The 17,506-nt window shown below is 39.3% G+C and overlaps 2 protein-coding genes across 2 annotated transcripts; both read right to left on the bottom strand.

Moving 5' to 3' along the window:
• Positions 1–421: 421 nt before the first annotated feature.
• Positions 422–1,380, bottom strand: LOC147549958 (uncharacterized protein At5g39865-like). The gene has a single exon (XM_086669556.1). It carries the CDS (start codon positions 1,248–1,250, stop codon positions 540–542), a length of 711 nt encoding a protein of 236 aa, XP_086525682.1. The 5' UTR covers positions 1,251–1,380; the 3' UTR covers positions 422–539.
• Positions 1,381–8,085: 6,705 nt separating this feature from the next.
• Positions 8,086–8,901, bottom strand: LOC147549957 (uncharacterized). Its single transcript, XM_086668403.1, has one exon. The coding sequence runs from the start codon at positions 8,899–8,901 to the stop codon at positions 8,086–8,088; it is 816 nt and encodes a 271-aa protein (XP_086524529.1).
• Positions 8,902–17,506: the final 8,605 nt, after the last annotated feature.

The raw sequence follows: 17,506 nt of genomic DNA, 5'->3' as shown, positions 1-17,506 counted from the left end.
ACAATATCCTTTATTAAAAAAAAAACATGTTTGTCCCCGTCATCGTTTTCCCTTCCGTTTTATTATATTGATGAATTGGATCAACTCTACCCAAACATTATCACTTCGTAACAAAATCACAAAGACTCACATGATATGTTAACTTTGCAAGGATATTCCCATATATACAAACATTTCCATGAGAAAGAACACATTGAGATTTAAATAACATACTTTAGTTTTCAATAATCATCGTATAGTTAGGTTTCTATGATCCATTCAAATTCAACGAAAAATACACTCTCAAAACCAGCCAGACCAAAACGATAAATTTTATTTATAATTGTAAGTACCCATATTTTGTACGTTGCGGCTGAGGCCAAACCAGACCAGACCGATAAACACCTTTACTCTTACTGGATACTTATAATTGAAAATAAACTTTAAAAGAAAAAAAGATCCACTATTACATTAATGTGATAACCAAAGCCAAGAGGAAGAGAATGAAAAAAAATGAAAAAAAAAAACATTCTTTCCACTCATGGGTTTTGATTGTTGTATCAATGGGGCACAGAATAACAAGAAGGGCACCTGATGAGACCATTCTCATTACAATACAAACAACTTTGAAAATCTCTGCTCTTATCTGTATAACATTTATGGCTTCCATCACATTGATCACAAAGAACAAATCGAAATCCACCACATCCATCACAAACCCCAGATTCAACTAATGGAAACCCTTCAATGATTTTCTTCAATTCCCCTGTTTCATTAAGTTGTTTGATTTCTTCTACCCCACCATAGTACCTTCCTCCTATGAATACCCTTGGTAATGGTAGCTCTTTCTTCTTCCCTAAGATCCCTTTTAGTTCTTTCAAAATTCCTGAATCCATTGCTAGATCTCTTTCATCTGTTGATACTCTAAGTCCCCTAAAAATTGCTCTAACAGTTTTACAATCTTCGTAAGTTTTTCGAACGATTCGAAGACTTGTATAGTAGATTACTATACGTTTTTCTGATTCTGGGGAGGAAATTAATGGTTCTGATAAGTTGATTGTAGCTTGATTTGAGGATGGAAATGACCATGAACGGAGTTTCGATGTAGCAAATCGAACACGATGGAAAATTGAGGGTTTTTTTGAATGAGGTTGATGATCATGTTCTTTTTCACAGAGATTTTCAATGTCTTTGAATGATGAACAAGAGAAATTTTTTCTGGATAAAGTATGGACTTTTCCAGGTGATCTTCTTCTCCACGATAACCACATGATTACGAGAGAAGGAAAAAAGTTTTAGAGACAGACAGAGGAGAAATTGAATGGAATTGGAAGATGGGGTTGCTTAAAAATGAAAATCCGATCTGGGTTTTGGATGAAAACGAGAACTGGAAAAAGGGAAAATTTGCAGGTTTTAATAGTGTCGGCTTTTGTCTCCTTCTTTGAATTAGTGGAGTTGCAGAGATGAACAGAGGTTAGAGAGAGAAAGAGTTAACCCTTCCTAGTGAGAGAGAGAGAGAGAGAGAGAGAGAGAGAAAGAGTTAACACTTCCTAGTGAGAGAGAGAGAGAGAGAGAAAGAGTTAACACTTCCTAGTGAGAGAGAGAGAGAGAGAGAGAGAGAGAGAAAGAGAGAGTTAACACTTCCTAGTGAGAGAGAGACAGAGAGAGAGAGAGAGAGAGAGAGAGAGAGGCCCACCAGGCTTGTGAGAAGAAATGGTATTGAGATGGTTGGGTTATAAAGGGAGATAGGTTATGAAATAAAAGGAAAGATTGACCTAACATGATAAGTCCTTAATTAATTTTTCTGGTTAGAATAAGACATTGTTTTTAGAATTAAGTTAAATTCATCTGATTCATCTAATCATTTAATTTTGTTCTTAATTTTAACCTGAAAATAATTCACAAGATTATTTACAATTAAGGGGTTTGATTTCTTTGCTATAGTAACAATCTATGTTTGAATTTTCCTATAGAAAAATAATAAAAATTACCCAAACAAGTTCAGTTTAAAACAGAAACCCAATTGTTTAAGTGGAAAGATTCAAGTTGTGGAATAATTTTGTATATATTGTAAAAGAGGGTAGCATAATGCATAGCCTTCATTCATAATTTCATATCCCTACTACTAATATGTTCAGTAACATTTTTTGTGTGACCTATTTAGATGTTACAAGTAGAAACAAAAATGAAAATAATTTGGAGAAACTACTATCTAAACCCCTAGATATGACAGTCATCAAATAAAAATCAAACACCCAAAAAAAGTAGTGCTAAGAGAAATAATAATTTGGGTTAGCTAATTATCTAATAGAGATTAAGCAATCTATCTATTTAGAGATTTTTTTATATTTTAATGCGGGAGAGATTCGAATATTAATAATTTAATGTGGAACAGATTCGACTTTAGATCGTGTCATAATTCGTAACTATGATAATATTTTACTAAACGTCAAGGATTTTCTTTCTGTTAAGAACAAAATCTATTTAAATATTACTTATTAATTGTAGATACGCCAACCGTTTAATTTCATACCCCTAGATACGCCAACCGTTTAATTTGAAAGTCTGAATATTGGGTAAAAGATATCACAAATTCATTTATTTATAATGTTTACGTTTTTGTCGAAAACAAATCAAAATTTTAGGGGATAAGATTTCCTTCACTCTAAAAAGGGTGGTTTTTCATGTGCTCAATTTATAAAATATTTTTTTAGAAAAAATAGGAAAATCATGATTTTCTTCTTTCTGCAATAAAATTAGCAATTCTTCAAGAACTCCTTTTTCATTGTCCAAAGTACTTAAAGGGTGTTTGAATTTTTTAGCATTAGAAGTGCTACTACTTAGTGATAATCACTTAGTACATGATATCAACTGTAAGTGTTATATCGTTTGTTTTCTTTTAAATCTAAGTGAATGATTTTTGTTTTGATACTAATTCCAAGTACAATAAATATTAATAATTGTATATTTTGACCTTAAAGTATTTAAATTAATGTTAGCATTTTATATTAATTCTAAGATATATGATCACTTTGTATCGAAACATAAACTATACACAATTAAGAATTATTGAGAAAGGGGTCACGTTTCATCATGAAGTTTGGTGTTTCCATGATTAGTGGAGTAGGAGAAATGCGAAGAATGTACGGAAAAGGTTTAGGTGAAGGATGATTGACAAAGAATCTTCGTTAAAGTCATAATTTTTTGGAAAACAGTAGACTTCCCAGCCCGGCCGGGATTCACCCGAGAGAGGGTCCGGGAAGTCTGTCACGGCTGTAATTTTTTTTGTATTTATCAATCAATTAAGGTTTTGTTTTTAGTTATTGTTTATATTGGTCATTGTAATATAACGTGAGGGATAAAGACGTCTTTTTAACCGTTACAAAATGCAAAAAATAAATTCTTAGTTGGAGTTTACTTTTTTCACTTACTTTGCCACCACGCAGAAGCGATTTTTACTTATGTTCAAAAATCAAAGTTGTTAGTCAAACACATTTTAAGTTTTACAACAGTCGGTAGATAACCGTGTGAGAATTAGAGAACTACCCTACAACAATCTAAATATGCCATATTGAAAGACAAGGTTTGTTTTTGTACCAATTAGAAATGTATCATTTGACAAAATATTGGATATTTTATAAAGTCAAACAAAATGTATAGTGTACGGTACCACGACGAAGTAAGGTAAGAATAAGACTAGGGTTTGATATGAGCTCGGGAGAACTCGTCCTCCAAAGTTAGGTACTGGATTATTTGCCAATTATTTTTGTCTCAACCAAAACTGAATCAATAAAAATATTGACAGATCTTAATCGATCTAAGTTATTCTTACTCACGTTAAACTCATTTGCCTCTTTAGCCAGTTTAGAAATCCATTAGGTTTAGTATGGACTTGCGTTGACCAATCAAGTTCTAATCGTGTTAACACTTAACACTACTAACTTTTTAACAGTTTTAATTTTAACGCCAATATTTTAACAAAACAACGAAAATAATAAATTCTTCTATTTCATAATGTGAGAACTATCACTTTGATAGTTCGATAGAGATCGAACGTGGGGAACAAAGAGAGAGAGATGCTGAATTAGTAAAGAAGGAATAGAGATTAATTATTCTCTTGTGTTTATTATCAATAATGATTACAAGTATTTATAGCCTACTATAATACAATCAGGGTAAATCTTTGGATAAAGATTACATACAAGTGATGTCTATCTAAGATATTAATCTAAAATACAGTTGATCTTCTGGAACCTTCTACATGGTGGAACCGGTGGGGCCGGTTTCCTTGATCCGACCGGGTCGGTCGTGTGTGGCGTATGGATCGGGTGGCCGATCCATATCCATTACTCTAACACTCCCCCTCAAGTTGGAGCCGGAATGCTAATGAGGCCCAACTTGCCAATAGTATATCGGAAGGCGTCCGCACCAAGTGGCTTCGTAAAGATGTCTGCGAGTTGTTCCGATGAGGGAGTGAATTGCGGAGAAATCAATTTGCCTTTAATTTTCTCACGAACCAAGTGGCAATCAATTTCTATATGTTTGGTTCGTTCATGGAAAACTGGATTTTCTGCAATGTGAATTGCAGCTTGATTTTCACAATGTACTGGCATAGGAGATGAATGATTAATGCCAATATCAAGATTAAGTGATTTGAGCCATTGAAGCTCACAAGCGAGAGTGGCGAGAGCCCGATATTCGGCCTCTGCAGAAGATCAGGCAATCGTGTGCTGCTTTTTAGATTTCCAAGGAAGCGGACTTGAACCAAGCATCACATAGCCCGTAGTAGAACGACAGGTTGTCGGGCATCCAGCCCAATCAGAGTCACAAAACCCTGAAATAAGTAACTTGCTAGAGGAAGACAAAAGATTTCCTTTCCCTATAGAGCCTTTAAGGTAGCGAAGGAGGCGGTAAGCGGCATCTAAGTGAGCGGAGCGTGGGTCCTGCATGAACTGACTAAGACTATTTACAGCATATGTGATATCAGGACGAGTAACTGTTAGGTAAATAAGACGACCACTAAGGCGACGATACACCGAAGGATCTTGGAGTGGATAACCGTCGGTAGGACCAAGCTTCGATTTCTGATCCATGGGAAATGGAGAAATCTTGGAGGTCGTGAGGCCAGAATCTTTGAGGATGTCGACAATATATTACCGTTGACAGAGAAATATTCCCTTGGAGGATCGGGAGACCTCAATACCCAAAAAGTATTGAAGGCGGCCAAGATCTTTGAGGGAGAATGCTGAGTGTAGAAATTTCTTGAGAGAAGATATGGCAGCATCGTTATTGCCAGTAATGATGATATCGTCAACGTAAACCAGAACATCTAAGGAGGTGGAGGATTTGTGATAAGGGAAAACTGAGTAGTCAGAGAGTGACTGAACAAAACCACGTTTGAGGAGAACGGATGAAAATTTGGAAAACCATTGACGGGATGCTTGTTTGAGTCCGTAAAGGGACTTGTTAAGTCGACATACCCTTGTCTCTCCCTTAGGAGAAAATTTAGGTGGCAGTTTCATGAACACTTCTTCATCCAGGTCTCCCTGGAGGAAAGCATTATTGACATCGAGTTGATTAAGGGACCAACCTTTGACAGCTGCGATGGAAAGAAGTACTCGGACGGTGACTAATTTTGCGAGGGGAGCAAAAGGTCATTATAGTCAAGACCTTCGACTTGAGTGTACCCCTTTGTGACCAGACGAGCTTTGTAGCGTTCAATGGACCCATCAGCTCGGAATTTGATTTTATAGACCCATTTACAGCCAATGGGTTTCTTACCAGTTGGAAGATGAGTAAGAGTCCAAGTTTTATAGGATTCGAGAGCTTTAATCTCAGTAGCCATTGCTTCTCTCTAATGAGGTGAGGTCATGGCCTGAGTGAAAGAGGTTGGTTCGGAATGAGAGAGAACCGATGTTAAGAAAATTTTGTGAGAAGGGAAAAAAGAGTCGACGGACAAAAAATCAGTGAGAGGATAAGGGGTATCTGATTTTGAATTCGAAAAAGGCAGGGAAATGTTGTTACAGTCGTAATCTGCGAGATGAGCCGGAGGTCGGCGATGGCGAACTGGTGGACTTGTCATAGAATCATCCAATTTATCGAAGGTGATGTTACCAGGAGTGTCTGTAGGAGGAGGGTCTGCAGGAGTGCTCGGAATGTTAGGATGGTCTATAGTAACAGGAGTACTTGGAAGCCCAAGGGTGCCTTTAAGATCAAGGCCAGCAGGTGTGTCCGCAGAAGCCGAAGTGTTTGTAGAGGGAGGAGTGCCTCTAGAGGTAGTAGAAATGGAGGTGCCTGTCATATTTTCCAGGGAGGCAGAATGGTCCAGAGATGGACGTGGAGTTGTTAGGGGCTCCCTTTGTGAAGTAACCGAGGGGTTGCCTTCAGGAAGTGACATCGGTGCAGTGGGCTGATCAGAGCCCAGTAGGCTAGGAGACCGCGGTGCCGGCAGAGGACTGATCTCGTGGACAGTAGAGTAGTCGAATGAACCATCGTCCTGAATGGACAGGAAAGGGGATGACGGTGATGAGATCGGTCGATCAAATTATTGCATCGGGAACCGATCTTCTTGGAAAGTGACGTTACGTGAGGTAAAAATCTTATGGCTAGTCAAGTCATAGATACGATATCCCTTTTGTCCATTAGGATAACCGATAAAAATTCCACGTGAAGCGCGAGGATCGAATTTGTGTCGAATATTCGTGTTATGCGCATAGCATAAACAACCGAACACCCTAAGATGGTCAAGGGACGGCGGAGAACCGAGAAGGACTTCATGAGGGGATTTCCCTTTAAGAATGGGTGCCGGAATTTTGTTAATTAAGTATACGGGCGTAAGAACGCATTCCCCCCAAAATTTGAGAGGTAAGTGGGCTTGAAAACGTAGCGCCCTAGCCACATCAAGTATATGGCGGTTTTTGCGTTCTACCACACCATTTTGTTGAGGTGTGTAGACGGAACTTCGTTGGCGAACGATTCCTTTGTTGTGAAATAATAGTTGGAGTTCACGAGAAAGAAATTCCGAACCATTGCCGGAGCGTATTGTTTGTAATTGGGGAAAAGAGACTCACCATTACCGGAATAAACGTTTGAAATATTAAAACGAAATTGAGTGATTGTGTAGTTGACAAAATTGGAAAGAATAGTAAAGGTTTCCGATTTAGAATGTAATAAATAAACCCAAGTACATCTCGAGTAATCATCAACTATGGTGATGAAATATCGACAACCAGAATTTGAAGTAATATTAAATGGTCCCCATAAATCTACATGAAATAATTCAAAGGGTCGAGATGAACCCGAAGTACTAGAAGAAAAAGAGAGACGCGGTTGTTTAGAGATCGGATAAACATCACACGGAATTTTATTCATGAATCCACTCTTAATACATGGATTTTTAGAAATAATAAAATTAAAACGATCTAAAGATGGATGTCCAAGACGCCAGTGCCATAATATGAAATTACTAAAAGTATTAGACAAAGTAAAAAGTATCCTAGGTTCCGTGCGATAGAAGTAGAGTCCGTCATGAGGATCACTAAGTCCAATCGTCCTTGTTGTTAACGGGTCCTGAAAGATACAAGATTTAAAGTCAAATGTAACACTACAATCAAGAGATTTGGTAACTTCAGAAACGGAAATAAGATTGAACTTAAACGATGGTATATGTAATACATTAAGTAGAAGGAAACTAAACGGGACGGATCCAATGTGAAGGACATGAGAACGGGATTCGTCCGGTAATCGAACATAGTAATGTGTAGGTGCTTTAGTATATGAAGAAAAAGATGATAGGGTCGCACAAATATTCTTAGCAGCGCCCGAGTCGATGACCCATGGTAATGAATAAGAAGAAATACCTGCGAGGTTGACTAACGGGTCAGTGATGCCCATAAACGAGGTGCCTCCAGCAGCATTGCCTTGTTCATATTAACGAACAAGGTGATGGTATTGCTCTTGGGTCATGGAAGTCGCTGAAGGCGCCCCCTGTTGTGATGGTTCAGAATTCGAACCGCTAACTACCGAACCGGCTAGCTGCGTTGGACGCTGACATGGCGGGTAGCCATGTAATTTATAATACGTGGCCTGGAGGTGACCATGCTGATGTCAGTTGTCACAGTAGGGTCGGGTTCGCTTTGGTCGGATTCGGTCTGGACGACCGAATCGATCAAACCGTTCGCCTGAGGACTGTTGTCTGACAGCAAGAGTGGCGGCTTCCGAGCTTGCGAGATCCGAGTTCGTTAAGTTTTGTTGAATCTCCTCCTGCTTGACCATGCTATGAATTTTGAGGACCGATGGAAAAGGATCCATCAGGAGTATTTGACTCCGAATAGCGGCAAATGGATCATGGAGTCCTTGAAGGAACTCCATAGCTCGATCTTGATTGGATCGATCAATAAGAGCTTTTCCGTGACAACATAAACACGGTTCAATGGCAAGGAGAGATTGAAGCTCATCCTGATGTGATTTGAGAAGAGTAAAGTAAGTTGAGACATCCGAACCTTCCTGTTTCAAGGTGGAAATAGCGCGCTTAAGTTGAAAAATCTTTGGCGCGTTTGTTTGATGACATCTTTCATAAAGATTTTGCCATATTTCTACAGCAGATTCATCGTAAAGAATAGACTGACGGATGTCGGGATTGACTGAGTTGACGAGCCAGCTTGATACAAGGTCATTACATCTCTCCCATGCATGTAAGTCAATGGGAGTTGTTGGTTTTTGAATAGAACCGTCAACAAAGTCGAGCTTATCTTTTGCTCGTAAAGCCATTTTCATCCCTCGAGACCAGGAGGCATAGTTATCTCCACTTAACAGAGGGGTAATCAGAATGGTGGTAGGTGAATCAGAATGGTGAATACCAAACATAGCAGAAGAGTTTGGTGGAGTACCAGGAGTGTAGTTAGAACCAGCATCAGTAGTCATGGTGAAATAAGAGAAAAAGGTAAGTTATTGTTAAAAAAAAAAATCTGGCTCTTATACCATGTGATAACTATCACTTTGATAGTTCAATAGAGATCGAACGTGAGGAACAAAGAGAGAGAGAGAGAGATGCTGAATTAGTAAAGAAGGAATAGAGATTAATTGTTCTCTTGTGTTTATTATCAATAATGATTACAAGTATTTATAGCCTACTATAATACAATCAGGGTAAATCTTTGGATAAAGATTACATACAAGTGATGTTTATCTAAGATATTAATCTAAAATACAGTTGATCTTCTGGAACCTTCTACATGGTGGAACCGGTGGGGCCGGTTTCCTTGATCCGACCGGGTCGGTCGTGTGTGGCATATGGATCGAGTGGCCGATCCATATCCATTACTCTAACACATAATAATAATAATAATAATAATAATAATAATAATAATAATAATAATAATAATAATAATAATAATAATAATAATAATAGTAATAATAATAATAATAATAACAATAAAAATCATTAATAATAATAATAATAACAATAAAAATCATCTCCACTTTAATTCATGTCACTTTTCAAGTTTTCATCTCAATCATCTCCAATACCCTCTCTCTTTAAATATTTGTTCCCATTTTCCCCAAAACGATGAACACCCATAAGAACTCCTACAACATTATTTGAAGTTAGTTGTTATCAACCGACTTGAGTGCACCTCCATTGAAGATTCCCTTATTTCATTTCATTACTTTTTTCTTCGTTGCAGGTAATGTTTTTGGATTAGGAACAGGAAAAAATTATGGGTTCGGAAGTGTAACTCCAAGTGGTGGTAGGGAATCAATGGGGTCAAGTTATCCATAATGAGTGGCGTCAGGATCAGCAAACAGATCTACCATTAGATTTTTTTCAAATTCAAGGTGAATGACACTGTTCCTCCAACTTTTGGTTTCGTTGTTATTTATCTTTGGGTTAATTCCGTTTTGGCCCCCGATTTGTGACTAACTCGCCGTTTTGGTCCCAATAAGTGTCCGACAGTTCGTTTTGACCCCAAAATCAATTTTTTGGGCAGCGCTGACATCATCAGGTCAAACCTAATACTTTTCAATACCCAAAATACCCCTCTGACCAAATCTTCCTTCCCCACCCCAAATCTTCTAGCGGTCACATCCCTTTCCCATCCAATCGGCTATTTAATGCTCATCCCTTACCTTTCCAACCAAACTTCACCTTCCCTAGGCACTTACAGAGAAACCCACCTTCTTCTTCTCTTTTAATACTCTTCTCTCTTTCATTCCTCAACTCCCTTCTCTCATTACTCTTCTCCTCATCTTCTCTTTCATCAGTCTTCTTCTCTTCTTCTCTATCATAACCTCTGTTCATCTCTCTTTAGCTTATTGATCTTTCTTCATCTTTCTTTATCTTCTTGACCAACCTTGGGGCCGAGAGAGATGGGCGATAGTTCTTCGGCCCCACCAATAAATTTGACAGTTTCCTGTCAAATGCGTTATGAACCCTTTCATTCAGCAATTGAATGTCTTTGGGTTTACAGTCAGTGCAAAAGCCCTAAATGCATTGGCATCAAACGACTTGAGGTTTCTAAGACTAGAGAAGGTAGGGTTAGGAAATACCTTACTTGACAATTTCATACCTGTCTTGCTTTCCAGTGGCTTGATGAAGCCAAGGATGAAGAGAGAGTCGAACAGAAAAAGGTAGACATAAATGAACAGAAATCCCCTCCACAACAAATATTGAAAGGTGTTGGTTCTTACAGAATAGATGAATCATGTTTTTGTTGTGGTCTTCCTGATCACTTACTCCCACCATATCTCTCAGAGTAGCTCACCACTGATCAGAATCAGACATCATAAACTCATCCCAATCAAGTGAGGCCCAGTCAAAATTATTCCCAGTTTGGCACCCAGTTTGAGTGACCTGCTCCATCTGGACACCCATCTGATCATCTCTAACTACATCTGCTTCCCGTTCAGTACACTGGCCCCCTTCAACATTTTCAGACTCATTTTGGACTTCCATTCGGACATCCATCTGATCATCTCTAACTACATCTGCTTCCCGTTTAGTACATTGGCCCCCTTCAACATTTTCAAACTCATTTTGGACTTCCATCTGGACATCCATCTGATCATCTCTAACCACATCTGTATCTCTTTCAGATTCCATCTTGAACCCATTCTACCCTCTAAGAATGCCTTCCAAAGGTTAACGGATACTAAAGATGGATGACGATGGAGGATTCCCGAGAATGTCGAACTCTTCATGATAGAACCTCTTAAGCACTTCCACATTCGTTTCTTGCTTCGAATACTTATGCATGAACATACACACAAACACACACATATATACAATCACATCACTCACACAAAAGAGCTAACATGCTCAAACATACACATAAACCACTTTATTTCATTTCTCTTTCTTTTTTTTTCTTTTTTTTTTCATCACTTTTTTTTTCGCTTTTTCACTTTTTTTTTTCTTTTTTTTTTCTTTTTCATAACACAAATACAATCAACCAAAACAAAATACAACACACACAACTCTATTCTTGCAATCAACTATTTCCATTTCATACTTGCTTTGACATTCTTCATTCTTTCTTCTCATGTCTTCATTCTCGGGATATAAGATGATGATGGTAATGGAGTATCCGCCTCCCTCTAGTTGATACTCTTATTGGGTTTCATGGACTACAAGGGCAAGGTTAATTCGCTATCCTAATGTCACTCCTAGTGGCTAAGAAAGTTGAGCACACGAGATCAAATGAGCTCTTTTAATAGGTACGAGGTTGAGTAGCTCTTCATTCTACTCGGAGTTAGCGCGGAAGAGTACACTCGAAGGGCAATTTAGGCTTTGAGCTCTCACATGGGTTAAGTCTCCACTAATGACTACTCTAGGTTTCTTAGAGATGTTTCTTCTTCACTAAGATGTTACTCCCATAGTATAACACAAATACTCAAAGACTCGACTTTCATGCAAAGACCATTAGCAATCACAAAAACCATCAACTCGATACATATGCATCAACATCCTTAAAACTATCACTACAATCACATGCAAATCTACTCAAAATGTTCAAAAAATTTCAAATTTTGGCTAATTTGAACCCTTTTGTCTTTGAAACCCATGGTCATGCATTGGTTATGGTCATATCCCGCATCCCCAAACTTAAAACTAACATTGTCCTCAATGTTCTAAGCATACACTCACCAACAAATAAAGAGGCACATCAATTTAAAGAGAAGAGTGGAAAGATATTACCATAACCGAAGGAGATAAAAGATGATACTACCAAGACTCATGTATAACGAGGTTCCAAGTTGATGCCAAGCTCACGCCATCCCCAAACTTGGAACAAACCACGCCTTAGAAGTAAAACATATAAGAAATGCTCCTAAAATATCCAAAAATATAATGAGAATAAAGCACATAAAAAGCAAGACCATATAAAATGACCACTAACGCGGGTATAGACGATTGCATCGAGCTATGCAATTAGCCTTTGATTCTCTTGTCTTCACACAAGAGCACGAGTTATGTCTCGTGGAGGGTTTCCAGAGATGATACCCACAAACATCAAAGGCCAATCTTAGTCGGCTAACGATCATATAGTAAAAGCCGGAAGATTTGGGGGTCAACCCAAAGGAAGCTATATACAAATGCTAAAAGTCTCACAATAATATCGAAGCATATAAGTGCACGTGAGACTAAAAGTGAAAAGAGACCATCCCCAAACTTAGTGGATGCACGGTCCACTAAGTACGCATAAATGCTAGGGGCGACGACTAAAAAGTCGTCAAAAGGGTCGACATATAAGGGAAGTGGGAGGAAGTCGGTCGAAGGTAAAAAGTCAAACTCAAGCTTAGTGGATAAAACATCCACTAAGTCCCTAGGCAAGACGTCTGTAGTGTCCCAGAAGGGGTCAACAACCGAGTCTGAGATTAGGTGGAAGGTCGAACTAGATTCTAAGGATAAGGCAATAGGCTCGGGGACTAAGTCAAGGTCCATAATTTCCTTAGGTAAATAATCCAACAAACTATCCACTATCTCTTCAACTACCATGTTATCGACATCCTTAAAGGCATCGGGAGCCTCAAAGTTAGGCATAACACCTTCCATTCTACATAACCCATCCAGATAATCACAAGTGCTAAAGATTGGAAAGTTCAACATTGTGTGATTCCCAAGTTTGCTCGTAGAGCTATCATCCTGAACCTCAAAATCTAATGTAGTCGAATCATGGTGAGATGACAATGGTCGAGGGAGTGAGCAATGAGGGTTATCGGTCAATTCATGTTCAAAAGGTCTATTAAGAGCTTCTTCGACATTTAACTTAAGACTAGAGTTAGGTGTATTACCCTCACCATCATTCATAGTCTCTTCTTGAGTTTGGGGTGCGCGAACCCCTTCCTCGTCGATGATAGGCTCTGACTCAAGTCTATCAACAATTTTGAGAAGTCGTTCCGTGATCTCCGTTATATCTCGATTAAATCTAGTTTGGTACTCTAAAATTGCTTGAAGAGTGTCTTCAGACATCTCCTCGTAATAAGGCACATGAGTATAACTAGATGAAGACTCTCGTGGAACACGGATCATGGGACAATAGTCGGTCAAATGGTCTAAGCTCGCACAGATAGCACAAACCGGGCTAATAGTCTCCATGGTTCTTTCTTCACTACCTTCATGTGAATACATAGACTCGACTCTTTGATTAGAATCTTCGAGTCGGGAAATGCCATCACTATGTGAACCGTTCATATATGCTTGTCGATAGTCACAAAGACTTCGACGTGGTCGGTCAACGCTAATAGAACTACGGTTTTCATCAAATGACAAATTCCTACATGAAGGTGTGGTCATCTCAAATTCTTGTCGATAGTCTCGGAGACTCTTACGGGGTTGGTTACCCTCATGCTCATAATCTCTAAAACCATATTCATGACGAGTCTGACCGACTCCATACATCTGTCGATATTCACCCATGGTCATCCTAGGTCGGTCAGGCTCAACTCGCCTATTCCTATCACTAGTCGGACCATTCCTATGTAAATTTGAGTAGTCCGGATGACTTGTAGATGGTCGACTAGTGTTGGAAAGAGTTCGCATAAGGTCATTCTCATCAAATGACCAACTTGCCATGATCTCACAATGTTCAAGGATACTAACACACAATCGCAAAATGGGAACAAACACTTATAGGCTAACAATCACACACAAGTGAAAAGGAAAAGATAGAATGTGGTACTATCGAGTGCTCCTGTCCTTTCGTTCGCCTTTTCCTTGGCTTCTCGATTCCTTCCTTTTCCTTCGCCTTTATGTCACTTTTGGCTATTTTCTTGTAATGGTACCTAAAAGAAAATGAAATTAAGAAAGTACAAAATAAAATAAAAACGTCTAAGAAGCAAATAACACTAAACTAATGAACAAAACAACTAACGCTATCCAAACTACTAATCCTATCCCCGGCAGCGGCGCCAAAAACTTGATGCACCCGAAAAGGTTGCACACCCAAGCGGAGGTATCAAGTAGTAATCCGGCAAAGCCGGGATCGATCCAAGGATAGGAAGGTAGCTTGGATGTCGAAGGGTCTTATCCCCCGGTCTATGTATCAAATGCTAACTTAGGTTAAATAGGAAAGGAAACAAAGATAAATGGGGATTTTGATATGATGAATAAGTAATAAGAGAAGAAAACGAGTAAAACTAAACTAAGCAATCAATGTAAACGGGCGAGAGAGGTTTGAGAGAAGAGTCGAAGGAACAAGAGTCGGGAGACGGTAAGACTCGATTCGGGCAACAAATAAGTGAGAAAGGTGTAGAAGTCCGGGAATCCATAATGATAAACCTACGACTATGTGTAGTCCGATTTAATGTGTCAAAGTAAAATCGATATTCGACTCCTAAGGTAGATGTCTCTAAGTACTACGTATATCCGGAGATCATACTTAGTCAAACAAACGTCTAAATCGAGTTAATCTCGAGTCATCGAAAGTGTCGTCTAGTCGCCTAACTATGTGAAGTGCTTGACAAGACACATGAAATTATGACTTAGACTACTATCGATATCGAATACCTCGTTTCGTCTATTAACTATGTGAAGTGCTTGACAAGACACATGAAAATACGATCAAAACGATAATCGAATCAAATGAACATCAATTCATAATCAAAACATCAAATCATATTAAACATAATCACAAATTCATCACATTTCATCTCATATAATCGACACACTTGATTTAGCTAACATGGTGAATAAGTAATAAATGAAAAGAAGATGATGAGAAATCCCCCTTTTTCGATGTGGCTCGAGGCTAGGTTCGTCGAGAAAAATGAGTCTCTAAGTGTAGTCGATCTCCCCGTAGCAAAAAATCAGATTTCCCCATAGCGACCACCATCATCTTCTCTATTCTTCACCCAAACTCCATTAAAGTTTCACCAAGTTTTCTCTCTCTAAAGATTTCAAGTCCAAAACCAAATCAAACCACATGAAAAGCTAGCCAAGATGATGGGGAGTAAAAACCCTAACTTTTCCAACCAAGAAAGTGACCGGAAAGGTTTCGAGAAGTCCGGCTAAAAGATGATGAAATCCGGCCAAGGAAATGGAAGTCCGGCCAAAATGTGCACTGTCCCGAGCCGTCCCCTACCAAGAAGCTGCCTGTCCCGTGCTTTTGATGCCATCCCGAGCAAGATAGCTGCTCTACCGAGCTGCTCCTTCAAAGTCCGGCCAGATCTGGCTGCTTTCCCGAGCTGGAGCAGCAGCTACCCGAGCAGACCTGCTGTTGTGTCGTGTTGTTGCTGCTGCTGCCGTGCTGTTGCTGCTGTTGCCGTGCTACATCTTGCCGTCCCGTGCTGCAGCAGTCCCGAGCTGCTGCTCGTATTGCAGCTCGGGCTGCTGCTCGGCCGGCCAAGCTAGGCCGGCCTAGTGTGCTGGCCGGCCTATGCTTGGCCGGCCCTCCTCCTTCTTCCTTCTCTCTTTCTAGCTCTCAACCCTTTTTAACCTTCAAGAACAAACCCTAGCACCACCCTAGCCTCCTTTCTCTCTCCAAAACTTGTGTATTGTTAGAATGATCCATGAAGAAGAAGATGAATAGTGTATTTGACTCAAACCCTAGACTTAGTCAACCTTGACTTTGACTCAAACTTGAGTCCATTGGGTGCCTCCAAAATCTCTTCTTTCTTCATCTTCTTTGGGCTTGGGTTTTAGACTTCACTTGGAAATCAAGAGGGTGACTTCTAGAATTATAACCAAAGGAGGGTGCCTTCATAGAATCCTTGTTTTAAGACCGAACTTCGACTTCTTTTTTTCACAACTTCCCCGTCCGAACTCGGAATTGACTTCCGTTTTCACCGTTGGGCTCGTCTTTGACTCCTCTTCTCATATGATTTGCTTGAAGTCTTTTTCTCTCATTTTGGGCACATGAAATGATAGTGATAATTCGCCCCCTTTATTCCGAATTCCATGTTTAGCTCCAAATATGGTACCTAAACAAGAAAAACACATAAAATATTATTGATAACACTCGAAAATGACTAATTAGTCTAAGTTAGGCTCTCCAAACGTGACATTTTCGTGTCACATCACATCTCCACATCACTTGGATCCAACACGACCACTGATGGTTCAGACATCCAAGGAAGATCGATCATTGGACGTATCTATTGTAGGGCAATCTCTTAACAACAACTTGTTTAGGATACATGACTTGTTTACCATCCCAGTGACGACTTTGCCTCATCAAACACCTTGATTTAGTCTTAGGTTGTCTTGGTGGTGGAGGGGTTTCAGGCCAGTCGACATAAACACACATATGACAAATATTTTCGTAATCCTTAGGAATCCCATCTTCAACCAAGGTGTTCAGACTTGTATCATCCGTAATCTGAAGAAGTTCTGTTTCGAATAGACCAACCCGACTCTCAATCTCTACAAGAGACCAGAGTTCGATGGTAACACCTCCTTCTAGCCCTAACTTTTTACCGATGATATCCATCAGACGAAACAACGTCAGTCTCTTTGAAAGGGAAACTTGAATGCCTGGCATCAGGAATATTTCCCCCCAATGTAATCAGACAGACTCACGTCAAGCATGTCTACGTTGTCCTTCCACTCGCCAGCATAATGAACGATGATGTTGATAATCTTCGATATTTTTAACTGAGATGAACAGAGGTTATGATAGAGAAGAAGACTGATGAAAGAGAAGATGACAGGAAGAGTAATGAAAGAAAGGAGTTGAGTAATGAAAGGGAGAAGAGTATTAAAAGGGAAGAAGAGGGTGGGTTTCTCTGTAACTGCCTAGGGAAGGAGAAGTTTGGTTGGAAAGGTAAGGGATAGCATTAAATAACCGAACGGATTTAGCGGATGTGAAAGGGGATGTGACGGCTGAAGATTTAGCGTGGGTAATGAAGATTTGGTCAGAGGGGTATTTTGGGTATTAAAAAGTATTAGGTTTGACCTGATGATGTCAGCGTTGTCCGAAATATTGATTTTGGGGCCAAAACGAACTGCCAGACACTTATTGGGGCCAAAACGACGAGTTGGTCACAAATCGAGGGCCAAAACGGAATTAATTCTTTATCTTTTATGACA

The sequence above is a fragment of the Eschscholzia californica genome, unplaced genomic scaffold, assembly GCF_041429995.1.
Source record: "Eschscholzia californica isolate CP2 unplaced genomic scaffold, dmEscCali1.0.p SCAF_3, whole genome shotgun sequence".
Taxonomy (NCBI): Eukaryota; Viridiplantae; Streptophyta; class Magnoliopsida; order Ranunculales; family Papaveraceae; genus Eschscholzia; species Eschscholzia californica.
This window is presented reverse-complemented; position numbering and strand designations above follow the sequence as displayed.

Bases quoted from the DNA above. Each gene is read 5' to 3' on its own strand.
- LOC147549958 (XM_086669556.1), bottom strand. From the start codon at position 1,250: ATGTGGTTATCGTGGAGAAGAAGATCACCTGGAAAAGTCCATACTTTA.
- LOC147549957 (XM_086668403.1), bottom strand. From the start codon at position 8,901: ATGACTACTGATGCTGGTTCTAACTACACTCCTGGTACTCCACCAAAC.